Source organism: Trichomonas vaginalis, chromosome II (genome assembly GCF_026262505.1).
Source record: "Trichomonas vaginalis G3 chromosome II, whole genome shotgun sequence".
NCBI classification, from domain to species: domain Eukaryota; phylum Parabasalia; order Trichomonadida; family Trichomonadidae; genus Trichomonas; species Trichomonas vaginalis.
In genome coordinates, this window is record NC_067204.1 from 24,728,544 (window position 1) to 24,753,762 (window position 25,219).

At 33.9% G+C, this 25,219-nt stretch overlaps 11 protein-coding genes across 11 annotated transcripts, besides 1 other annotated feature; 3 read left to right on the plus strand and 8 right to left on the minus strand.

Annotated features, from left to right (window-relative positions):
• Positions 1-145: 145 nt before the first annotated feature.
• Positions 146-2,670, minus strand: TVAGG3_0603800 (calcium-dependent cysteine-type endopeptidase protein; the record flags this gene model as incomplete). The annotated part of the gene is made up of 1 exon (XM_001309529.2): positions 146-2,665. The coding sequence occupies one exon, from the start codon at positions 2,663-2,665 to the stop codon at positions 146-148; it is 2,520 nt and encodes an 839-aa protein (XP_001309530.1).
• A 170-nt stretch (positions 2,671-2,840) lies between these two features.
• On the plus strand, positions 2,841-3,362 carry TVAGG3_0603810 (uncharacterized protein; the record flags this gene model as incomplete). The annotated part of the gene is made up of 1 exon (XM_001309530.2): positions 2,847-3,050. The coding sequence occupies one exon, from the start codon at positions 2,847-2,849 to the stop codon at positions 3,048-3,050; it is 204 nt and encodes a 67-aa protein (XP_001309531.1).
• Positions 3,363-3,631: 269 nt separating this feature from the next.
• On the plus strand, positions 3,632-6,163 carry TVAGG3_0603820 (exportin-T/LOS1 family; the record flags this gene model as incomplete). The annotated part of the gene is made up of 1 exon (XM_001309531.1): positions 3,632-6,163. One exon carries the CDS (start codon positions 3,632-3,634, stop codon positions 6,161-6,163), a length of 2,532 nt encoding a protein of 843 aa, XP_001309532.1.
• A 1,110-nt stretch (positions 6,164-7,273) lies between these two features.
• On the minus strand, positions 7,274-9,100 carry TVAGG3_0603830 (ribonuclease H protein family; the record flags this gene model as incomplete). Its single annotated transcript, XM_001309532.1, has 1 exon — positions 7,274-9,100. One exon carries the CDS (start codon positions 9,098-9,100, stop codon positions 7,274-7,276), a length of 1,827 nt encoding a protein of 608 aa, XP_001309533.1.
• Positions 9,101-10,161: 1,061 nt separating this feature from the next.
• Positions 10,162-11,328, minus strand: TVAGG3_0603840 (protein neddylation; the record flags this gene model as incomplete). The annotated part of the gene is made up of 1 exon (XM_001309533.1): positions 10,162-11,328. One exon carries the CDS (start codon positions 11,326-11,328, stop codon positions 10,162-10,164), a length of 1,167 nt encoding a protein of 388 aa, XP_001309534.1.
• Positions 11,329-12,007: 679 nt separating this feature from the next.
• Positions 12,008-13,189, plus strand: TVAGG3_0603850 (uncharacterized protein; the record flags this gene model as incomplete). Its single annotated transcript, XM_001309534.1, has 1 exon — positions 12,008-13,006. One exon carries the CDS (start codon positions 12,008-12,010, stop codon positions 13,004-13,006), a length of 999 nt encoding a protein of 332 aa, XP_001309535.1.
• A 491-nt stretch (positions 13,190-13,680) lies between these two features.
• On the minus strand, positions 13,681-15,433 carry TVAGG3_0603860 (histone peptidyl-prolyl isomerization; the record flags this gene model as incomplete). The annotated part of the gene is made up of 1 exon (XM_001309535.2): positions 13,706-15,433. One exon carries the CDS (start codon positions 15,431-15,433, stop codon positions 13,706-13,708), a length of 1,728 nt encoding a protein of 575 aa, XP_001309536.1.
• Positions 15,434-15,673: 240 nt separating this feature from the next.
• TVAGG3_0603870 (O-acyltransferase protein) lies at positions 15,674-17,120 on the minus strand (the record flags this gene model as incomplete). The annotated part of the gene is made up of 1 exon (XM_001309536.1): positions 15,702-16,880. One exon carries the CDS (start codon positions 16,878-16,880, stop codon positions 15,702-15,704), a length of 1,179 nt encoding a protein of 392 aa, XP_001309537.1.
• An 843-nt stretch (positions 17,121-17,963) lies between these two features.
• On the minus strand, positions 17,964-20,098 carry TVAGG3_0603880 (choline transmembrane transporter protein; the record flags this gene model as incomplete). The annotated part of the gene is made up of 1 exon (XM_001309537.1): positions 18,029-20,098. The coding sequence occupies one exon, from the start codon at positions 20,096-20,098 to the stop codon at positions 18,029-18,031; it is 2,070 nt and encodes a 689-aa protein (XP_001309538.1).
• Positions 20,099-20,617: 519 nt separating this feature from the next.
• TVAGG3_0603890 (response to arachidonic acid) lies at positions 20,618-22,413 on the minus strand (the record flags this gene model as incomplete). Its single annotated transcript, XM_001309538.1, has 1 exon — positions 20,674-22,413. The coding sequence occupies one exon, from the start codon at positions 22,411-22,413 to the stop codon at positions 20,674-20,676; it is 1,740 nt and encodes a 579-aa protein (XP_001309539.1).
• A 282-nt stretch (positions 22,414-22,695) lies between these two features.
• TVAGG3_0603900 (uncharacterized protein) lies at positions 22,696-23,672 on the minus strand (the record flags this gene model as incomplete). The annotated part of the gene is made up of 1 exon (XM_001309539.1): positions 22,778-23,608. One exon carries the CDS (start codon positions 23,606-23,608, stop codon positions 22,778-22,780), a length of 831 nt encoding a protein of 276 aa, XP_001309540.1.
• A 751-nt stretch (positions 23,673-24,423) lies between these two features.
• Positions 24,424-24,977: a mobile genetic element.
• Positions 24,978-25,219: the final 242 nt, after the last annotated feature.

Genomic DNA, 25,219 nt, shown 5'->3' on the forward strand with positions numbered 1-25,219 from the left:
GTTTACACATACTAGTTTGCTTTCGAATTTATTATTGTCAAATAGAGTTAATATATAATAGACAAGTTTATATATTAAGAATAAGAAATATCAAGTATTTAAATCACATAAAAGATAAAATAAAATAATAAAATAAAAATAAAAATTATTCTTCCTTTGGAGGAGGTGTATATAACTTTGTAATCTGTGCTCTAGATTGTTCATATGCATCCCATTCTTCAGTTACCTTTGCAGACAGTGCATTAACACCTTCACGTAAATCTTCACCCAATTCAGGAACTGAATCTTCTTTTGCAGAGTTTCCTCCAGCAGATTCATTTCCTGTTGACGAAGAAGGTTGTTCTGCTTGTTGAGGAAGCAATTTATCAATCTCTTCCTGTGAGAGAACCTTTGCTCCGTTCTCTTCCTTGCATTCCACGACTTTAAGGACTTTCTGGTCAACGACAGGAGGAGCTAATTGAACTTGTGGTTCAACACTTCTCTTTGATGCTTCACTCTTCTTTCCGCCGCCTGGTTTTGCACTTCTCTTCTTCTCCCACGCCGCAATTGCTGCTGCTGTCTTATCCGCAGGTGCTGTGTCCTCTTTGCAGGTGACATTTCCTGTGGCATAAATTCTGAGTTTCCACTGGAAATTGGAGACATTTTCAGAGCAAACTGATTTGACAATTAATCTTGTTGGATCTTTGTCTGTTGGCAATTTGCAGCTTGGCAACACGCAGAAGCCAACACCTCTTACAACAGAGATTGGTTTGTCTTCTTCACAAACTGTCAATGTCAATGATAATGGCTGGGATGTCTCAAGAACAACAATACATTCGCAACCACCAGATAAAACGTGACGTTGAATTTGATGGTTTTCATCCAATTCTGTGACATCTCCTTCCACATCGGAGTAGTTTGCGTGTGCGACATCAACGACATCAGAGAGAGGAACGTCTGAGAAGATCCTTGCGCGCCACTTTCCAATCAAATCTATTGATTGCATGCCCATCAAAGATTCGCCGTATAAACCGAAAATCAGCAAAACATAACCTCTCTTGTTAGGAGTGATTGCGATGGAAGAAGATCTCAAGTTCTTGGACGGCATGACGTCGTTCGTGTCGCAGTTGAAGAGCAGGCAAGCGGCGTTGTCTCTGTGGTGCTGATTAGTCATGGCAACAGCGAAAGAAACGTTTCCTGGCTGGTCCAAGTTGAAAGCGATTTTTCCAATCAACTCAAATCTCTGAGGGAAAACATTGATGGCGAACTCGTCGAGGGAAACAAAGAAAGGCAAATCGCCTTCACTCTGTGTAACATTAGTTACGTCTGAGTAATTAATGAACTCGACATTCGCGTCATTGGAAAAGATCTGCATGATATAGCCACCGCGAGAATTCGTCTCCAACTCGAAAACTTCTTCACTTTTTTCGATGTTTAATGTACTTGCTGTCCATCTGCTGCAGTTGATGGAAAGTGCTGTTGGACACTGACCGCTATTCCATGCGAACTTTCCTAAATTGAGCTGCAAATTGTTGGAAGGAGCTGTTGTAAGCAAAGGAGCACAACAGATCTGTAATTGGCCTGGTCCTGTTGCTCTCATGAGTGTAGGAGCTGGAGGAATGTAGAACTGCTGCTCCTTTGGTACCCAAATATCTTGGTGGCGAACATTGCACTGGAAAGAGGTCGATGGAGAGAAAACCATGATGGAATCGAAATTCTCAACGAGATCTTCAAGAATCATCCAGAAGAAACCGGCTGTAGCGACTGTTTCTGGGTCGATTTCAAGTAAAACTCTGATCTGATTGGTCCAATGCTTAGTATCTTCTTCGAATCCGGAAAATCTTCCTCTCCACCTTGCTCCTGGGCATTGTAGCTTAACGAATTTGCGATGCTGGTCGACTTCGAAGACATCGAGGATATGGAAGAGTCTGTCGCCGCCGAGATCGTCGTTTCTTGGATTTTTGATATACATCGCAACTAAAGAGTCTGGACGGCCAAACCAGAAGACGATATTCTGCCATTCGACTGGTACTTCGAAATGGACAAAGCCTGTCATAAGACTGACGCAGTCTGGAGCGGAATATTGCTCGATGTGAGTATATCTTAAGAAAGCTTTATGTAAAAGTGTAGGAAGCATGATATGCTCATCGGTATGTCTGAGAAGAGCGCATTCGCCGTTTTCATTGCAAGGAATTTTATCATCAAAAATAATCCTGACTGATTGGCCATTTTCGAACATACGAATGCAGTATTTTCCTGATGGGTTGATTTCATTGGGGAATATTTGGAAGGTTCCTGATTCAAAGAACTGGAGACCTTTTGAAAGACATAAGAAAAGAGATGATGAGAATCTGCTGTCAACCTCGGGATTCTTGAATGATATTTGTACGTCTGGATCATCGAATTTAGCATCTGCTGGGAATATTTGCATTAATCTATTTAATTGTGGGTATTTCTGTGAAAAAACTTGATTTCCTGGCTGATCATCAAATATTGGCTTTTGTGCAACTTTTATTGTTGTAGCTTCATCGCCAGTCCATGGAGTATATGTCTGAACTGGTGCAAAAGGCTTAACATTCTTTAAATAAGTCATTGTTGGTAAAGCCTTCTTTCCTTTTCCTGCTTTAGCTTTGTTTCTTGCGTTAGCATCGCCACGGGCTGATGCTTGTCCGCTTCCAGGTTTCATTTGTACGTTTTAATTCAACAAACGAGAAAAGTGACGACTAAACTATAAATCATGCTCGGCAAATTAGAAAAATAAAAGCAAAATGGTATATGAAACAATTTTCGTCTTTAAGAAATGAGAAAGAATGTAAAAGAATTAACTTTTTTTTATTTCAAAACTTTTTCAATTTTTTTTCGAGTGAATGTTTGAACTCGTTGCCGTAGTGATAGCTTCATCAATTGTTAGCGTCTTGTTTGTCACAATGTGCTGCTGCTGTAAGAAGGAAGAAGAACCATATAGAGAACCACCGCCAAAGAAGACTGAAGCTTTTCAGGATAACTTAGAAGAAATATCAGAAAATGTAGCTTTCCATGTTATTGCCGGATCAAACAAGCAACAAGCATAAATTCTCCAATAGCATGAAACGTTTTGCCTTAAATTATCAAATCATTTTTGTTTAAATTTACAATATTTAATAAAAAATATATGTAAGCTTTACTACTTCGAATTTTATCTACTAATTCTTTCCAATTTAATAACCCACATAGCTAACGAATATACAGATTCAAAAAATTGACTCTGCCAAACTCTCGATATAGTTTTTCCATTTGCCTTATCGATATACGTTAATCGATATATCTAACGGTCTTATATTCAATAAAAATAACTAACTCGATATCCTTTTAATCATTATGGCTTCTATTAAGTGAATAATTGTATTGCATATGAAGTACTATCTTATTATCATGAATATATAGTCTTACATAGAGTTTTAATTTTATTCAAAATATATAACATGAATATTATATTTTAGTGGTGAATTTGTAATCAAATATTTGTGGATGAATAAAAAATTATATCAGTTGGCTTTGATTTTGTTGTTTGATAATCTTTACAAATTTTCCAAGATTTTAATATTCATGGCATGAAATATTCATATCATAAAGTCCTATTGCAATGGTGATTCTACTATATGACTTCACTTATATGTCGCAATGTGATGTTGAAAAAATCGAAACATTTGTTGCGGCATTAAACTCGAATGAAGCTTCAGAAGATGATAAAATGGATGCAATGGACTTCCTCGCCGAATTTATGAAGCAAATTGACGAATTATTATTTTCAATTTCACATTTCACTGAATTTTCAAGTTCACAAGCTCTGTTATTCATTTTGAAACTAATTAGTTACTGGATTAACGACAGATTTTCAGAAATTACAGATGAAATCCTTTCGGAACTTAAAAACGTATTATTCGAACAAGGATTACAAATGACATCCAAAATTGGTCAAGAATTTACATCAGCACTCACTAATACTCAAATTGATTTGATATTTAAAGCATTTCCAGATAATTGGCCTTCATTTTGGCAAGATATCCAGAAATACGGATCTAATTATATATTTAGGTTTTCAAATATGTTTTGTAACAGATGCTCCATCATTACACCTCAAATATTCCAAAATTTTTCGAATTTTAAAAATTCATTGATTGCAAATGACGTAATTTCTCAAATTTACACGATGTCCTTTGGTAATCTCAACGAAATATCGTATTCAATCATATCTTCTCTCTCAAAATGGGCAGATATCAATTGGATTTCCGACGATTCATTATTTCCTTCATTTTTATCGGGAATGAACAATCCTCAATACGCAAAATACATATTTGACACTTTTTCGTCGATAATTACAAGAAATCTCGATGATTCAATAAAATTATCTTTAATTTCAAATGTTGGAAATCCACAACATGTTAAAGAGATATGTTCTCAAGCACAGAATACAGAAGTTTACCAGTCGGCTGCTTATTTCATTTACAACGCCGGATTAATTTTAATAAACACAGAAAATTCACTTCCTTACTTTGAATTAGCACTAGAATTTTTACAACAGTCCGAACCAATCTCTTCCATCATTGCTCCGTTCATTTCTGCCTACATAAAACAATATCCTGAATATTGCAGCGATACAATCCCAATTGTCCTGAATTGCTGCACAGAGGCTTTTTCTAATATGAATGAGAGTGGTTTTCCATCAATTTCTCAAAAACCTTTTTTAGATAATTTATGTAACATCATTTCTTCATGTTATTTAGTAGATAACGACACAACTGTTGCTACCCTCAACAATATTGCACAAGAGAACTTCAATATAGAGACAAATATACCTTTTGTCACCTCATTTTTATATTTATTAAATTATATGGTCGACAAAACGAGTTCTTCCACAGATTTCGTTTGCCAGTACATCAATGACATTGTTGCTTTAGCAAGCATCTCGAATCCTATACCTTCTACGCATATTTTTTCTGTTTATTTGTTTTTCAGACTTTTTGTCCATTTAAATGACAAATTCCCTTCCGAAATCAAGCAAGATGTCTTCACATCTCTTATTAATTTCATTGTAGAAGAGGAAATCCCTGAAACTCATCTTAATGGCTGCATAGATTTTTTAATTCAACTTGCAAAGAACCAGAAAATGCAATTGACCATATCCATTGAAGTCCTTATGTTGTTTATTGGTACTTACAATGAATCCCTTGTTGGCGCAGCCGGTGCATTACTCAGATTTGTTTCTGTTGACGAATCTTCTGAAGTTATTGCCCAAGCAATACCTCATTTAGCCGAACTGATGTTAAATGAAGAGACAAAACTCCGTGGAACATCATGTATCTTAAGTTTTGCCGCAAAAATACCGAATTCCAGTTTATCTCCAAACTCAATTTCATTGTTGATGGAAGCAATATCGACATGTGAGATTCCTGCGATGGAATCTGATGACACAATATCTCTTTACATCAAAGCATTGTCTGAGCGTCAAAAGAGTTCAGCAAACAAAGATTTAATTAATTTAATGAATGCCTTATGTGGTCCAAAAAGTATTTGTTGTTTTGTCAATCACATGATCGTGAATAGAAGTTCCTTTTCATCGGAAGAGCTTGTAGAAGTGTTGAATGACTTGTACCAGATATTCTCTGTTCAAATCGAACTGTTCCTCTTTGATTTGGACACTTTAAATACAAGTGACAGTTATTCAATTGTTATTCGACAATTTTTCAAGTTAATGAGTGATTCCGTTGAAGTTTTGACCGAAGACATCATTAATCCTCTTTTAGATCTTGCTGATACAGCTTTAGACAGGTACTACAACAATCCTATTATATTTGATGGAGTAATACAGTTTTTGTCTGCTTTGTCGAAACAAAATCCAGATGAAATAATCAAAAGATACTTAGTTGAATCATTTAATTTCATTTTCATGAAGAATTTCGATCCGAATAATCCTAATGGAATGAAAATTGTCCAGAGAGTTTCGAGTTTTCATCGAGAATTGGCTGTTTCGAATCCGGATTTACTTATGGAGTATTTACTCAATGTGTTTGGATTCTTTGGTTTAGGAATTGATGATGCAAATAACTATATCGCAATACATGACTTGGATGCAAGAGTAAAGAACGAAGAACTTCGGAAATTTTTCCAAGATCTTGTTAGACTCAAGAAATCAATTGAATTTTAATATACTTTTTTTTATAAATGTTAAATGTTATTTTAAAATTATATTTATTGGGTTTTACATAGGGTGCAAAAAATGCACAAAAATGATTATTTGAAATTGAATTTGCATATTTTTTGCGTATTTGAAAAATTTTGGAGTTGACCATTATTAAAAATCAAACTCATTAATAATGAATTGCAACAGTTGCGTATGCAAAAAATGTAAAAGAAAAATTCATTCATTGTTGACTACTTTACACGGATTGATTTTTAAATGCACAAATAATGCACAGATTGAATTTAGAATAATCGTTTTTGCGCATTTTTTGCACTTGTAGGAAAATCCTATTTATTTTATATTGTTCTATTACTTACCTTTTAAAATGTCTTAAAGCATACAATTTATGAACCAACAGTTAACTGTAAATGAGATTAGATTATTTAATAATGTATGAAATATTCGCTATCTCATATGGGCGCACTTTGTATCCCGATTTTCTAAGGTAAAAAAATTGAATTTTTAGTAGGGAAAAAGTGATTATAAATCATGAAATAGTCCATAATTTATATGTTATATTTTTTTCGTTATTTCAATGAAGATACATTGTTTTAATGAAAGCATGATGATTTTAAAAAATCAATATAACAAAAAAGTATAACAAGCATGTTGTATTATAACTTTCATCGGAAGAGAAAGTAGTAAATGCATCCATAAAATAAAAAAATATTGTTTATCAGATAGGATAATAATAAGCAATTCTCATACTTTTTATGATTAAAAAAAACTCAAAAAAAAAGTAGAAATGATTTAATAATTAATTGGTGAAAAAAAAATATGCAAAGGATTTTTTATGCTGGAAGAACATCTTCAACAGCACTATCATCTTCATTAAATTCGTTTGCAAATGGATCATCATTAGCATCTTCATTGAAGAGTGGATTTTCTTTTTCTTGAACTGCGTAATCAGGATCAACAGCATCAAAGTCCTCAGGATTGAATTCCTTCGCAGACTTTGAAGCTTCTATCGCAAGGATTGCAGCAGCCGCGATAACTGTAATTCCAACTGCAATACCTGCTCCAATAAATATCCACTTCTTCTTGTTTGCTTTCTTCTTTGCAGCAGAATTTGCTTCAAGATTGCGATGGGATTCCATCTTTCCTTGTTAAAACAATTACATATTTTGTTGTTTGAATTGTTATGTCAGCACTATCTCCATTGGAATCCTCTGTTTCTGAAACCGTCTGCGTAATTGTTTCTGAATAAGTTGTTGTTGAGTCTACTGGAATTGGATCAGGAATTACAGGAAAATCAATTGTTGGCATTGGTGTTACTTCTGGGAATGGAATAATAGTATGTTTCTTTACTTTGAAGCTGAACACTTTATCAAATGAAATTGCACCTTTATTATCATGAACCCGAAATGTTACATTATGAGTTATGTTTTCTGGAAGAGATCTGTGAACAATATATTCCATTTGGAATTCATACCACTCTCCATTAGTATTTTTAAAAGTAATATATGGTTTGAATGGCTCAAGTGGATTTGATTCAGGTAACTTATATTCCACAACCAAATCATCTCCAACATCCTCATCCATGACGTATCCTGTGATTGTAACATTATTACGGTAAAATAATTCGGGAATTTCATTTTGTTCGATTTTGATTTCAGGAGTATGCAGCTCGATATAATTGAATGGGAAAATGAGTATATCTGATTTAATATTCCATTCATCTTCAGCCCAAATGTAAAGAGTGTGTGAGCCATAATATAGTGTTGTTTCTCTAAGGGGAAATGTCTTTCTAAATTCCTTCCACTCCCTGTTGCATTCAATCATTGTATTGTCTGCACTAAAATCCCAATCATCATCGAATTTGTAGTGAATATTTGCTTTTGTGTCATCCCAAAGCAAACTAAGAACTTCCACATTGCCGCCCATAAAGTATTTATCACTGATTCTGTTAACAATTTGGATTTTTGGAGCTTCGTTTACCAAAATATTCACTGTGAAATTATTAGAATACGTACCTAAACTATCTGTAGCCCAAATATATAATGGATATTTACCAACTTGAATTGGAGTTTCAAATGGAATATCGAAATTCTGTTCGAATGACTCATTTTCACCTGTATAATTATTTTCGAAATATGGATGTACAACGCCATTGAAACTATACATCAATGTAAGGTTGACATTTTTTTCTGCTTTGACAAAACCGGTTACATTGAATTTTTGCTTTGGTAAATATTTTTCAGAGAAATTCGATGTTACTGTAACAGTCGGAGGTGATGGCAAATATCTTCCAACTCCTAATAGAACTGCAAGCCTGAGAGTTTTACCTCCTCTGATTGTTCGGTTAACCCATCCAAAAGAAAAAGCAGAGTCTCTGTCTTGAAGCGGGATTGTACGATTTGTGTTATCCCACTTATGTAGATTAACACGTCCACCCCATTGTCCAAACCAAAAAGTGTCAACATTTTCGACTTTGAATGCATCACGTACTAAAAGAGTTAGTGTGTACTTTGTCCAACGTTCATCCGTCATTGTTAATCCTTTCATATAATTGTAACCATCTTGATAAGCTCGAACTTCTGCCCAGTCATTATTTGCAATCATGACATCAGTGTGAGAAGTCAGAGAAAAATTATGAGGCTCTGTTGGATGATTGTTTGTGGCAAAAAATTCAATCAGATAAAAATTATCACTGTTGTTACCAAATTCTACTGGATGTGTAATATTTGTTTCTACACTAATATCACCATATGATGCTTTGCCATCATTGTTACCTAAAATTTTAGTTTCTGGTCCATTATCAACTTTGAATACTGGCCACCATCCTCCATTTTCATATGTTGTTCTATAAATGGTTCCATTATCAACATATTGGAAGTCGAAGCATGCGTGAAAATCATTCCAAATTGTATAATTAACATAGAGAAAATTCAAAGATGGCATCAAAAAAAAATAAAATAAACACTTTTGAATATGAATATTGAAAATTAGAATGATTTTGATATAAATTAAGTAAATAATTATAAATAATTAAAGACAATTTATGAAAAATTGAAATCGATTCCAAAGAATTGTTCTGCTTTTTATTATTGTGATTCTATAATAAATTATTATAGATAACTAATTTAAACTTTTTTTTTGAAAGAATAATAGAAAAATTCTGACAAAAATAAACTAATAACTTGTGAAATACATTTTATTTACAAATATTTCTTTGGCATTTAAAATATGCAAAACTTTTACAAATGGATGAAATAAAAATGATTTCAATTTCAAAATGAAAAGATTTTCAGAATATTATCCTATTGGTGTATTCTCAATTATTACATATTAGACCAGACAGAACACTATTAAATATTTCAAAATTATTATATGTTTTGAGCAAATTAGGATTCTTCAGAATATTTTCAATCATATTGAAAAATTGAATCTATTGGCGAGAATTTTTGTAGCTTCCTCGTTAACGCAATCCAAATCATATCTAAATATAATATAGATTTAGGCAATAACTGATATAGGGACCTTACCATAAATATTTTTGATAGTAACGATAGCTCTTGTTTGGCCGAAAGACTAACCTTCAATATTTTATTTCTATTGTCTCGATTTGCAGATTTATTTAAGGACTAATAAGCATAGTTGAATATAAACACTTCTGAAATCGCAAAATTAAAAATCTTTGAGTTTTCGAAATTTCACCAATAGAAATTAGAAAGATATTTTCAATTATTATGATAGCATTAGAACACCTATATTGTGTAGAAATTAGTTTATATATGATAAACTGTAATCCCTAACCAGAATAAAATTTTAATGCCGGTCCTATTTCTAATTTCAATCTAATTTTTGAAATCTCATCTATTAAAATGGACATAAATTAGAAATTATCAAAAGATTGAGTATGTGAATTGAGCACTAGCTGTTTACTGTATACTTTAAGAATTTGATGATGTTCAATATTCGAATTTATTTTATTCGTTGAATGTGAAAAAAAAAATAAATCATTAGTGATTTTCAGATGTAACAATAGTTCCACCCCATTCGATGACTGTGAAACCATCACGATTGAATGTTGGAAGTTCTTGTGGTTCGATGTCGCATGGACTCTCTAGAGGGAGAGCTGCGAAGAAGACTCTGTTGATGTTGTCTGGTTTCGGTTCGACGTTCATTGGACACATGTCGTCGAAGTTTTCGAAATGGAAGCATACTTTGACATATTTGTATCCGCAAAGCTTCGGACACCAGTATGTGATGAAATCACATATCTCTGCGTCGTTGAGGTTCATAAACTTCAGCTTATCCTCGAAGAAAGAGACACTATCTTCGCCTTTGATGATGAATCCTTTGTCCATGTTAAGATTAGGGTAGAAGAGTGTTTCCCAGAAGAGATATCTCATCTTCTTCCCTCTGTGGACGATCTCACCTGATGGGAGTGCTTTCACATTCCACGTGTTATCTTTGTCGAATGAAGGATACACGAATGAAAAATCACCATCATTGATTTTGATACTTACCTTTGCATCGATTTCTTCCTTTGGATACAAATAGATTACTGGTTTTCCGCCACGTAATCTTAAAATAAGATTAATTGTATCTCCATCATGAACATTATAATCCATCAATGTATTTTCATCTTCCATTTGTTTACCTTTAAAAATTAGTCTTTGCTGATCTGGGCAAATACCTTCTTTTTCTTTAATCATATCTTTCAAATATCCGACCTTACTATTGAGATCAATATTTAAGAATACAATTTCTTTTCCTGTTTGAGTCTTTATAGTGATTGCATTTGCCAAGTTAAGACGAGGAATAGAATTTTGGGATTTGTGATTTGTGATCTCCGAAATGTCTCGTTGAAGCTTGTTTTGGTAGAAAGAAAATAGTGAATCAAGAATTTGAATTCCGAGGATTGATGAAATCGTTTCAGAAATTTCAGACGCTTCTTCTTGACTGTTGAAATCTTTTAAACGTGCACGACTAAGCATCATTAATATGTCTGCTTTCCCATGATAATTTGAAAGATTTGTGAATAATGTTGCAAATTCGCAAGGACTTAGTTTTGCATAACTAAGAATTTTAGCTATCTGTTGAGGACTTCTTGCCGATAAGAATGTATCATTATCAGCATAACCAGATATATTTCTAGCAATCTCTTTCCAGTTTGGTTCCATGAAAACTAAATGTGAAATGAAAAATTATCCGCTACCTTTTCAATACTTGAAAAAAAAGAGTTGACTTTCTCCTGAATTTTTTCACTTTTTTTTAAAGTAAAAGTCGTAAATTCCCTATGATATATTTAACAAGCACGATCCTTCTATCATACATGTATCTCTCAAATTTAAATAATAATTAGAAATCGTTTTAATTTGATTCAAGCACAGCATATTTTTCTATCATTCATTAGTCTCTCAATCTCTTATATCTTTATTTCACTATAAGACTTATAGTATTTGGACTGCTGTATTTCTGAAAATATTTTCCAAAATTTCCATTTTAATAATTAGAACTGTTTAGTTAAAAAATTTAAAAAAAGAAGTTTAGCAATTCTAACAATGGCATTCTAAACGCAATAAATCTAAGAATTGTCATGCATTTTAATTCTTTTTTATAATAAGACTTAAAGAATCTTTTATGAATTCATTGGATTAATATTATGAGAAGACACATTAATTATAGTATTTGAAATGGTAAAAATATTGAAATATTGTTCTTGATTGATAAAAATGGTTTCTTTCGTTTACATTCATGTTCTCCATTGGTAGGTTAATGTATTTTCAAATGATATATGTTGAAGTAAGAAAAAAATTTAACGTCATTTTATCACTTTTTATTGTAAAAATATTTTTCTGAATGAGCACTTCAGCCAGTGAAGAATTGAAATCTGAAATTTCATATGACGAAGAAGAATCATCTGCAATCGATGTGAAAAAGATTTTAGAGAGCCTCAACATTAGTTATGAAGAAGAAGAGGAGGAAAAATCAGAAATATTAAATATTCAAGATACGTTAAATACGGAAAATCAAAAAAATTCAAATGCTGAAGTCAAAAAACAAGAAAAACCACACGAAAAAACATATTTTGCTCACAGATATGAAACAGGAATAACTAAGACTCCAAAAAGGCGAAAATTCAAGCCAATAAAACCAAGAAATGAATCACAAAGTTTATCAGCACCGAATTCTCCAAATCCTCGTAGGCTAAGCATTCATGAAAAACCGAGTTTACCACCTAAACAAGATCCTGTACAACATGAGAATCACAACTATGCTGTTATTTCAAACGAATCATTCATGAGGCTTAATAAAGGCTATAAATCTAACATTAGACCAAAAAGATTCAGTGTTGATGACTACATTCCAGAGCCACCACTCAGAATTGTCGAGAAAATACCTAAATGCTATAGAGATACAGAGGAAAGATACGAAAGAAATGGTCAGGAAACAAGAAATCGGTATGCACCAGAAGTTCCAACAATTGATTCATATCTTCAGAAGGATTTCAAGCCATCTTATCATACTAAAGCTGAAAAAATTAAAGAAGAATATACCCGTCAAAAGATTCTCAAGCAACAACGTGCTGAGATGGTTGAAAAACTCAATCAAGATATGAGAAAAGCATCAATGGAAGAAGCAAAAATGAAGATGAAAAATAGACCATCAAGGCCAAGGCCTATTGACAATCCTGAAAAGAAACTAAGAGATTTAAGAACAAATATGAGAAATAATTACGAATCTTATATGAACTTTGTAAATGGAATGAAGGATAATATCAGCAAGCGTCAATGTTTGCTTGAACGCCTTGAAAACCAATTCATGGCAAATCAACAAATCTCTGATGATGAAGAGTAATTTTTTTCCTTATTCTCAATAAACTGTTTGAATCATGCTCAATCATTTGTTTTTTACCTAAGTTGAATTTATTTATTGCTAAGGATTCTTTAATTTTAAGGATGCACTTTAACTCGAAACCATATTCTTCGTGTCTTTCTCTCAAAATTTGATACTATTGCGGTTTTGGTTGGCAATGCATATTGTCCAATTATACAATTTTAAGCCAGATAAAGAGCCACACCATATATAATGCGTGTTTACACTCTATGTGCATAGATGGAATTGATGTTCATCTTTATTTAGGTACCAAAACACATGCTTGTAAAATCTCTTTTTTAGCCGAGAATAAAAATTCTCGTTAGATCTAACACTATTGTTATCCTTTTTAGAACAATTTTTCATCATCAGAATTATAGTGTAGTAAATGATAATAATACCTGAATATCAATTCCTTTATCTTGAATTCATTAAGGATGTATTAACTACTTTCTGACATTCTCTCAATTTTTTGACGTCGTTATCATTAATTTCCAATTTGTAAGGTGGAGAAGGGGTGTTTCTGGACGGTAAAAAGCTGCTGTAAAACAATATATAGTTCCTAATATGGTTATTATACTTTTTTGTTATTAGAATAAGCCACATACTGAAGTCATTCAGATGCAAATTTAAAAAAAGGAATTAATAATATATTTTGAAAGCGAAGATAATTTTTTTTATTTACAGAAGTCCGTCTTCATCAATTTGTCTGAAAGTACGTTCCTGGCATTTTCTGAAGACGTCTGAAACGATTGCAGTGACTTCGTCGGCGGGAACAGTTCCCATCTGGTCGAATCTCTGCTTCAACTGTTCCACAGCTGAACCCATAAATCCGAAGAAAAGTTCTTTAGCTTTACTTGCTGCTTCAGCAGAAGATCTCTGTCTCTGGGAAGCCAATTCGTCCTGAAGTTGGTGCACGTCAGACTCAAGTTTTGTGAGATTTCTCTCCCTTATATTTCTCAATTCCGCTTTGAGATCTTCGTTCTCTTTCCTCAAATCTTTTGAACCTCTCAAGACAGATCTCAACTGTTCGAGTTCTGTCGCTGTGCTGTCGAGTTCTTGTTTCAGTCTAACGCCGCTCTTTGAGCCTTTGAGTTCTGCAATAAGACGCTCTTGGTCTCTGATCTGGCGCTCTTTTCTGTCCAAGTCTGCGGCCATTTGCTGTATTTCGTCGCATAAAACAGCGGTCGGCATTTCCTCGTTTGCCTTGGACATCAGCTGGTCGAACTTGGAGGTTAAAAGAGCGTTGAGTTGGTCCATTCTGGCAAGAACTTGCGCTTCATCAACTGTTGGAGCGTTGACAACTTTGACAACTTCGCGAATTCTTTCTGGTTGTGGGGAGGAAACAGGCTGCTGAGGAGCAGGAGCTTGGTATGTCTGTTGTACGGTCCTGGAAGAGTCAGAAGTATTTGTTGTTTCGTTTGTTTGGTAATCAGAAGTATCTGATACGGAATGAGATGCAGGAGCTGGCATTCCTGGCATGAAAACTGCACCAATTCGTTTCATCTTGTCCGAAAATGATGTTGCTGGTGCTTCTTCTTCCTTCTTTGGAGCAATTGGAGTAGATTGTGGTTGTACTTGGGTAACAGGAGCTTGAACAGGCTTCTGGACTGGCTGCTGTTGTTGCTGAGGCTGTTGCTGTACTACATGTTGTGTTTGAGGCTTATTAGATTTTGATGATGTGATTGTAATTAAAAATGTAAGGATAGAATTAGGAGGAATCAAACCACCGGCAACAGCGTTTGGTCCGTATGCTAATTCTGGTGGAATAAAGAGAGCTCTTGTGCCTCCAACGTGCATTCCAATTGCGCCTTGGGACCAGCCTTTGATAGTCTTGTCGCTACCAATTGTAAATGAATATGATTCGTTTGCATCGAATTTCTTTCCGGTTGTTGGAAGATTGCCACCTAAAAATCCAATGTAGGAAACAGAAACAGTATCGTCAGTATCAACAATCTGACCATTACCGATGAGTGCATCGTAAACCGACATCTGTGCGCCGGTTGTATTTTCTAAGATTGATCCAACTGTAATTGCGAATCTTGCAGCGCTTTCATTATCTGAAAACCTAATAGTCCATTGAATTCCACTTTGATCTGTAATATAGCCGAAGATTTTTTCGCGTAAATTAAATTTCATTGAAGTTGTAACTTGAATTTGAAGAAAAGGTTGATTTTGGTTTTGATAAATTACAATATTGTGAGCTGGTGGATTTGGTTTTACTATTAACATGAATTTTCCATAATCAACATTCTTATTTTCTTGAGTATTATATTGATAAAGGAAAATCTGGCCCATATATGGAAAAGCTGGCTGTTCAGGCTTTGCTTGTTCTATTTTAGGCTTATATTTGAAACTTACTTTATCAATAGATTGTTCTGCGCCGAAAAGCGCGTCAAGTGCACTCATCCTGAAAAAAATGAAATTTGGAAGAGTTATTTCACCTTTCACATTTCATTAATCATATTAACTCTAGATTTCAAAAATATTTTATTAGGATGTCAAACAAATTCTGTCATATTTTCAAAATATCAAATTTAAAATCATGTAGAATTTGAAATTATTAATAGGAACTTTCTAAGCATCCATCTACAAAGCTCATATTTCAAGTAACATGAATAATTTAAAAACACATAACAATTTAATAGGAAAAATATAAAATTTGATAGAGTTTAGTTTACAATTCTTCTTTTATGCTATTAGGTGGTTGGCTATGTGCTGTGAATTGATAACCATTTAGCCAATCAAATATGAGATCATGAAGAGTGCTGGAATATAACATTGTGAGGTGATTAAGGAAAGGATTAGATGAATTCAAGTCATAACATGTAATATTCTTCCAATTATCACAAATGTATTTTGGACCTTCCGCATTAACAATAAGATCTCCTGGTCCATAATTACTCCTTGTGAAAATTGATTTCCTCAAGTCAACACTTTGCAATGTATACAGTCCAGAGTTATATATTACGGCAACAGGAACATCTGGTTGCTTAGGAGCATTTACAAAGAAATGTTTGATTTCATTGAAAATATGGAGAAAATCGCCATATAGTTTTCCATGATTAACTAAATAGTCAGGGAGTTCGTGGGCTTTATATTCTTTCCCATCATTTCCATACAATATTGTTTGGTTTCCAAATATCGCGAAGTTAGGCATATGTATTGAAATTCCTTGATTCGTACTCAATGTTTTCTTGTATCTACCAAGATACCAGAAAAATGGAACACGTTTTGTTCTGATTGTATCAAATGAGGTCACAGAGCCCCCAAAGGATGGGGCTATATAGATAACAGAGTCAATATGTTCTTGAACCCAAGATTTATCTTTTAAAATGGTCAATAAATTGTTAACTAAAAAGCAGCCCATGGAATGCCCTAGCAATACTACTTTTTGACCTAATTTTTGATGAATTTCTTCGATAAATTTTATCAAATTCTCAAAATATTCCATTTTTTGGTTTGCTCCATATCTCCAGTCATATGGAGCCCCAAAAATATCATACTGGTCTTTATAGCCTTCTTTAATGAATCGGTCTGCTAAAATTTTATAATATGGAACAACATGAATATTAAAGAATATCGTGTCTACATGATTTACATTATCGATCTTTCCTATTGGCTTAGGCTTAATTCGAATATAATTTGGCTCAATTGTTCTGTTATTTATTGGATCCCACTCCATTCTTAAATAATCGAGCAGACAATTCCATTGGAATGGAAATATAATCCTTTTGCCTATATAAATTATTTCATTTTCATGAATTCCACAATACCAATATGGCTTCTTTGAAACATTCCCATAAAGAGGCGAGCCTCCAAGACCAGGGAATAATATTACAGGCTTATGTGACATAGTCAAAGCTGAAAAATAAATCAAAAACATAAAATGAACTTATAAAATTTTGCATCAAAGCGATTAAATCAGTTCAATTTTATCGTTCAGAAAAATTTTATAAAAAAGTGCCAATATAAAAGGCGAACTTCATTGACAACAAAGATATCGACCAAAATTGTTCACATTATGCTTGACATATGAAGCATAGTAATAGCGTGTATGAACTTATAGAATGACTTTCGTTTAAATTCGAGGTTTATAATAAAATATCCATATTTTGCTTGATAATGCAGATATTTTATTGTACCATGAAAATTGAACGAAGAAATCGCTCAAGACGAACAAAATTCGATGTTAAGAAAGGAAATTTTTTATTGATTAGGCTGCTTTCAGGTATTTTTTGAAGAAGCACTTCTTCGTTTTCTTTTTTGCATTTGCATATAAAATATGCACAAATAAGGATTTACATTTAAAAACATTTTTCGAATTGGGTAAATAAATCATTAGATCTTAGATTTTATTAATCGGTTCTTCTTACAATGAGATTGTAGTAACAATATCTGTGTATAATAGTTGAATTATTGCTAATTTGCTGTAAATTTTGATAATTTTCAAAAACGATCTATAGTATTGTTCAAATATAATAAAATTCAATAATATGCGATAACATTGACTGTTCACAATCGATATTAAGTGAATGATGAAAATCGATATCAATATTTCAAATTTTCGGGGCTTTTTTGTCTGGATGCAATCACCTTTGGCACCTGGAATGAATTTATCCTTGGTGAATTTCTCCAAATTTTTTCTGTTTTCGAAATTGCCCAAGCAATTTTTTAGAAAATTTTAACGATTTTTACAATTCTTGATTTTTTTTGGAAAAATGAGGTTAAATATCCTGAAAATTTAAAATTAATATAGAAACAAAGCATTTTTATTGAATTCTAAATCGACAAATGCTTTTTATTTTTATTATTCTATATTTTCCTATTAAAACATGTCAATTATACAATATAATCAAATAATAATTTTTCAATGATAAGTAAAATAATGCAATATACAATAGTTACATAAAAATATTATAATATTTTAAAATTTTTCTCTTTAGAACTTTCAAAAAAAATATATATCAAAAAAAGTAATGATGGTGAAAAAAATTAATAAGCTTATTCTTCTTCTGGTTTCTCCATTGCTTCTAAGAGATCCGGAGGAGCGAATCTCTGAGATCCCTTGTTTCTTTCCTCATCTTCGAGAACACACATGAAGCAAGAGTCGATACCCATCTCGAAGAGTGAAGTGAATGTTCCAGAAACGATGTAAGAAAGGATGAAAACGAAGATAGCTGGGATGTAGTAGTAGTAGAGATTGTTGATTCTCTTGAACCAAAGAAGGGAGCAACCAGCGCAGATTGCAGCAACGAAAACTCTTCCCAAGAAGAGCATGAAATCACCAACGAAGTTGACAGTTGTTGCGCGAACTGGGTTACGTAAGATCAATCCGAATGCCTTGCAAGCACCCTGCCAGAAGTTGTAACCATGGATAGCGATCAAAACATAAGCGTTTCTGTTGATGTAGCGGAGGAACTTCTCGAAGCACCACATGCAGCACTTCATGCACTTGATGATGAACTTGATGAAGCATGATTCCTGCTGTGCGGCCTTTGTCTTCCTGTCGATGTACTCAAGGCAGGCGCGGATGAACTGGCAGATGGCAATCAAAAGAGAACCAAAGGCCAATGAACCCATATGGTACTTCAATGCGCGGCCAAGTGACTTCGCGCAGACCCAGTGACCGACATTTTCATCACGTGGCTCGCGAGTGAAGTAGTACTTGGAGAAAACACCGGCGAAGGACATCTCCATGAGGGCTGTGACGAAGGCTGTGCCCCAGAGGAACATGAAGAAGTGGTAGATGGATCCGTACTTGATTGCGTCGCTGTACTTCATGTCTAACCAGCCCATTGTGACATAGTCGGTCTTCTTGCTCTCATCGTATGTAAGAGTGCCGGCGCCGTAGAGGACATAAGCGATGCCAATGCAAAGTGCCCACCAGCAGAGCATGATGAGGAAGAAGATGAGTGGGAATAAGAAGAGCATTGGAACTTCACCGAATACTGTGGAAACAAACTTGATAATTCCAATTGTAAGTTTGATACGACGGCAAAGGAAGATGAAGAGAAGGAGAATGATGATGTCGACAACAATTAAGACGTAGAAGATGATTGTAAAGGCCTTCTGGTTGTTTGTCTTGTTGTTGAAGGCGAAATTGTACTTGGTGTCTGTATTTTCGGACTTGTTGTTTGGATTGATGCCGGAGACATAATAGGCAGCCCATGTGAAGAAGCCAAGGCCAACGAAACAGCCAATGATAGCAATCCAAACGAAAACAGCAGCAGAACATCTTAATGTGAGGATCCAAATAACGGAAAGGAGTAAGGCAATGACAGCGAAGCAAAGGACGTGCTTCCAGGTCTTCTTGATGTCACTGTATGCGTTACCAACAGATCCGATACCATTAATGAACTTTTCGATATCGTCCCAAAGCTTGGAGTTATTGGAGAAGTCGGCTTTCTCGATGGCCTCTGTAGATGTGCATCTAAGAAGGAATGGTGTTGTCCTATAAGGGCAAACATACTTCTTATTGCCAACAGCGTAAGGATCGAGGATTGTAGCTCTAATTGTGACATTGTCGATCTTATAGCATGTCTCGTTTTCCTCTAAATGCTTGTTCCAGTAGTTATGGAAGACGGAATAGTTGAAGATACCTTCTGTTGGGCATTCCTTGACGCACTCGGAGACGACATTGCCATCTGGAGCCTTTGTACCTGGCTTGGACCAGAATAAGTACTTCTTATCTGTATAATCAAGGGAATAACCGTTTGAATTGTTCAAGGATTTATTGAGCTTCGTGTTATCGTAACCGCAAAGGAAGCCTCTGTAATCTGTTGGTGTGTACAAGTAGTTGACCTTAGAAATTGAAACAGCGTAGAAGAACAAGCCGAGCATAGCAGCAATAGCTACGAAGAATAAAATAAGGCAGAAGCAATCTGTGCAGTGTCTATCTTCTTCTGGACCGTTGAAATTTGGATCATATGAGTATGGAGTGTTTAAATCGTCATCATACTCATCGTTTGGCTTACTGGAGGTAAGATCTTGGTGCTGGACTGAAGAACTACCACCGCCACCGCCGTAGGTAATTCCTTCATCGGCGCCGTAGCGAACTCTGACCTCAGACATTACTAAATTTATTCGTAAAGTTTTCAAAAATATCAAGGTTTGAAAAATTCAATAATAAATTCACCGGAGTCAACGGCGTTTTATTTTTTTACATAGTACTTGGCTTATTTAGTTACTCACTGGTACGATAGGGATCCAATTTTCATTTCAAAGGTAAATCGATTATGAAGGAAAATATTATTGTCCATTATTGGTTAATTAATTAATATTAGAAATTTCTAACATTTTTATTTCAATTTCGGATGATCTCAATTTATAATGATTTCATGTTTAATCAACATAACATTGTAACCCAAGCATACTATTTAATTCTTTGAAAAATTTGAATGTCACATTTCATAAAAAATTGACAAAGGAACGTGTAAAATTTGATGACAAATTTGCATTTCTTGCATGAATTAATTTAAAACTATGCATCAAACATAATTTGCGTAATATCGATTCTCAACTACAGATAAAATCCGAAAAATAATTTTGAATTTTGTTAAATTGGCTGCAAACTTAGTAAAAATACATAGGTTATGAATAAGAAATCTGTTTATTTATCTACATTTTATAATTAATATACTTTTTTTTTATAAATTCCATCTATTGAAGGTTTCTGTTGTATCTGCGCTTCCTTCTAACTTCTTATAGTTTTCAATGATATCCTTGACCTTACCTTTAACTTCCTCGACCTCTGAACTATCAACATAAATATCAAATAACTCAGATTTGGCTAAATTCTTAACAAACGCGAATTTCTTCTTAGTTGTGAAGCTATCAAGGGCATTAACAACATTTCGGATGATTTCTGCATCCAAAACGTCGCCAATACTTTTAGATAACTGACTTGGAGGAATTTGGGTAAGAGTTTCCTTGTATTGCTCTGGTCTGAGGTCTGACCATGATACATTAATAGGCTCTTGAGCTTTCTTGGCTTTCTTTGCTGGAGAAGCTTGTTTCTTTGGAGATTTTGTTTCTTTCTTGATATTTTGGACTTCGTTAAGGATATCGAGAGCTTCTTTAGTAGCGCTATCGAGCTCTTGTAACTCTGGTGTTGCTTTCTTTGGCTTTTCCTCTTCTTGGACAATTTCGATTTTCTTTGGCTTTGGCTCTTCTTCCTCTGCAACAATTGCAACTTTCTTTGGCTTTGGCTCTTCTTCCTCTGCAACAATTGCAACTTTCTTTGGCTTTGGCTCTTCTTCTTCGGCCACGATTTCGACTTTCTTTGGTTTTCGCTCTTCTTCTGCGACAATTGGAACTTTCTTTGGTTGTACAGGTTCTTCTGATACTATTTCGACCTTCTTTGGCTTTGGTGTCTCTTCAGAAACGATTTCAACTTTGGATGGAGCAGATGGCTGAATTTCGTTCATAGAAACAGATTCTTCTTCGACAATTGTCACCTTGTGAGGCTTTGGAACAGGCATTGGGATGAGTTTTGGCTCCTCTTCGACCTTTTCTTCCTCGACAATTTGAACTTTTGGTTTCTGTACTGGTTCTTCTGATACTGGCTGGATCTTTGGTGATTCTACAGGCTTCTCTTCCTGTACTGGCTTGATCTTTGGCTCCTGGACGACTTTAATCTTGCCATCTGCGGAAATTCCGAGTTTGGCACGGATTTTTGTAAGCATATCGGCAATTTGATGGAAGTTCTTTGCTTGGTCTTCGATGAATTCGAGGTCCTGAAGTGCTTCGTAGTCCTTTCCAAGAGCTTCTCTTGCACATGCACGTCTCATGTAAGCTTTGACGTAACGAGGATCGTATTTGATAGCTTCTGTGGCATCTCTTTCAGATTCTCTGTAGTTTCCGTTGAAGAATTGTGTTGTTGAGCGATTGAAATAGTAAACAGCGTTTGTTGGTGCGAGTTTGATAGCTGCTGTATATTCACGAATAGCGGCTTCGTATTTCTTATCTTTGAATAACTTGTTACCTTTCTCTTTGTGCTCTTCTGCTGTTTCCTTTGTATTTTCTTCGATATCATCATCTCCTTCTTCATCCATTTTCTTAAGTTTGGCATCGAGTTTTTGCCACTCTTCGTATGAACGTCCGTATGCGCCTTTTGATGGAGCTGTACTCGTTGCTTCCTTTACTGGAATTTCTTGTTTTGCGTCTGCTTTGACTTCTGCTTCTTTCTTGATCTCAACTCTGGTAGGAGCAGCATCAGTCTTCTGTTCTTTTGGCTTTTCTGCGTTTTCTTTTAGTACTTTTTTAGCTTTTTCAATTAAATCTTGGTCTATTTTCTCTATCTTCTCTTCCCATGAAATAATGGACTGTAAGTTTTGGCGTGTTTCATTTGCTTGGTTTCGAATCTGAAGTTGAATATCAACAGACATTGAATTGAAAAAAAAAAATAAAAAACGTTCTTCAAAAAAATTTTTATAAGTGTTCCGACAAAACGAAATATGGGAATAGTAAGGTGACATGATTTGCATTAAATGCATCCAGTAGATATTAGCCTGAATGACAAAAATCAAAATTTCGATAATAAAATATTGATGAAATACGCTTATTTAGCATTGGATTAATCATACAATATAGAATTATTCATGAATTGATATGTAAAATGAGAATATTCATAGAATTCAGAAACATTTCATTTTGAATTTCATAGATTTCAGACGAAAGAGAATGGTTTTGGCATGTAATTTAAAAATATGATAAAAATTAATATTGTATATATATTTAATAAATAAAACTCTAATTGATTGTAATTGGCTTCTTCTTGAGGATTCTGCAGAAGGCATAGACCCAACCACCGATAAGAAGGAGGGTTGGAAGCATTCCGAGAATTGGGAAAATTGCGTATTTGGAATTGAATAAACCGAAATCAACTGGAGGAACGGATTTGACTTCTCCTTCGTATTCGATCATGTTCTTATATGGATCCTTAACTTCACCAAGAATTGTAACATGGCCAGGCTCGGAATCTTGAGTCTTAAGATCGAAAACAAATGGGCGTGGGGATGTTGGTGATGGGTATACTGATCTTGTTCCAGTGAATATATCATAGTAACTTCCTGAAACCATATCATCTCGATATACGTACATCTTGTCTCCATTAAGATAAGCTTGAGCGCCAATCATGAGCTTTTGAGCACCAGGAGCATAGAATACGCATGTATCTTTGTTCTTTTCGTCTGCTTGCATTGTGTAGTTCATTTTTTGTGTTGTGATGATCTTGAAACCGTTGATGCAAGCTGTATTTTGATCTGTTGGAAGTGTAACGTGAGCAAGGGTAACGCATTGGTCCTTTGTCAGGTTAGCGACAATTTGAACATTACCCTTTGGGAATCTCAATGCTGGGAATGACATGTTAATATCTACTGGTGATGTGCCGGCTGGATAGCTATATTGTAATTTTACGTTTGCTGGAGCTTCAACCACAGCAACAATGAAATCTGAGCGCTGCATGTAATCGAAAACGTAAGATGTTTCTTCTTCTGGGCAATTCCTAACAAAGTCAATTGTGTTAAGAAGGTGAACTGTGCTTGTGGCACATAAAACATTGGAAAGGAAATACAAAAACATTTGTCACGTTTTATCATCGTCCTACAACTCCGATACTATAGTTCTTTGAATTTTTGAATCAGATTTCAGTCTGTCGTTTTTGTCGCTGATCTAAGAATGAAGACATTAAAAATGTCCGAAATTTTTCTACCTGTATTTAAAAATCAATCGAAATTTCTTCAACCATTCTAAAACTACTTGAAAATCTTAAAAATTGCTCCACTTTCTTGTTTATATAAAATTTCTAGAATCCTGGTTCAAAATTACACAAGAATCTTCCAATTTCGATCAATTGACTTCAAAACATTTGAGAGCGTTTGAAATCAATGTTATTTCTCACAAGAAGATATTGTTCGGATGGAAAAATCCCCAATTTATCAACTTCTCTAAAAATATGATTTTGGTTGGTCACAATTGACAATATTGGATATAGATACTTAGTTTCAATATTATAATTAATATCAGAACTTATATTCAACATATTAAAAATTTTTGAGCTAACGTGAGTAGTAGGATAGGAAGGGTTGTGTGACTTTTTTTGTTACGTCTATATATAGACGAAGGTATATTTTCACATCTTCTATATATAGATGATATAAAAATTTTTTCTTACGTTTTTTAAGTCATGAATTCGTAAGAAAGCGCGACATTATTAAATAAATTAGTAATAAATATTTATATACTAAACGCATTAAAAAATTAACATTAATATTAAAATAATTTATCTTTTATCTTTTATAAAAGAAGCTATATATAGATGATGTCAGATATTCCGCGATTAATTAAACATTGTTTAAATCATGAATGGAATCAATGGAGTCATAATCAAAGACCTCATAAACGAGTAAAAGAAATTAGAAATAATTATTTTCATGAATGAAAGATTCACTACCATAATGAAATAAAAAAAAATTTTTTAAAAATAAACTTTAAAAATTAATGTCTTACATTTTTGAATAATTTATTTTTATTTTGTATGAAATGAGCGTCAAGACTAACGACATGAAAACATTAGGATTCACAAACGAGGAAATAAAGGATATATTAGATGAGGCGGGTTATGAGGTTAGTAAATATTATTTAAGAAATTGTCAAAAATTCGCGGAGTTTTTAAATGAGTTTGATTATGATGGAAAAATGAATAAAGATGATGTTATAAATTTCTTATATCCCACATCTAAAGAAGGAACCGTTAATGATGTTTTTCCTGAATATTATGAAGAACGGATTAAAGATGATGAATACGATGAAATTGAAAGACTGGAAAAAATAAGAGATGAAATAGATGAAAAAATTAAGGAATTAAGAGAAGTTGAAAATGAAGTAGAGGGTTTAATGAATATCCCAGCTTCAGAATCAGAAGTACAGAAATCTCATGAAGAAAGATATAAAAATTATGTCTCAGAATCAACACAAAATTTATTAGATGGTGAAATAGATGAAACACTTTCAGAAGAAGGTACTAAATTTATTCGTAAACATAAGTTACAATTTATTGATAATGAAGAATACCCTTGTATCTTACTTTCACCACCTTTAGATTCCGAAAAATTCAAAAAAGCTCTTAAAAACGTGACATATGCAACTAATACGATTAAGAAAGAAGATCATGATATTTACACAAATTATTAT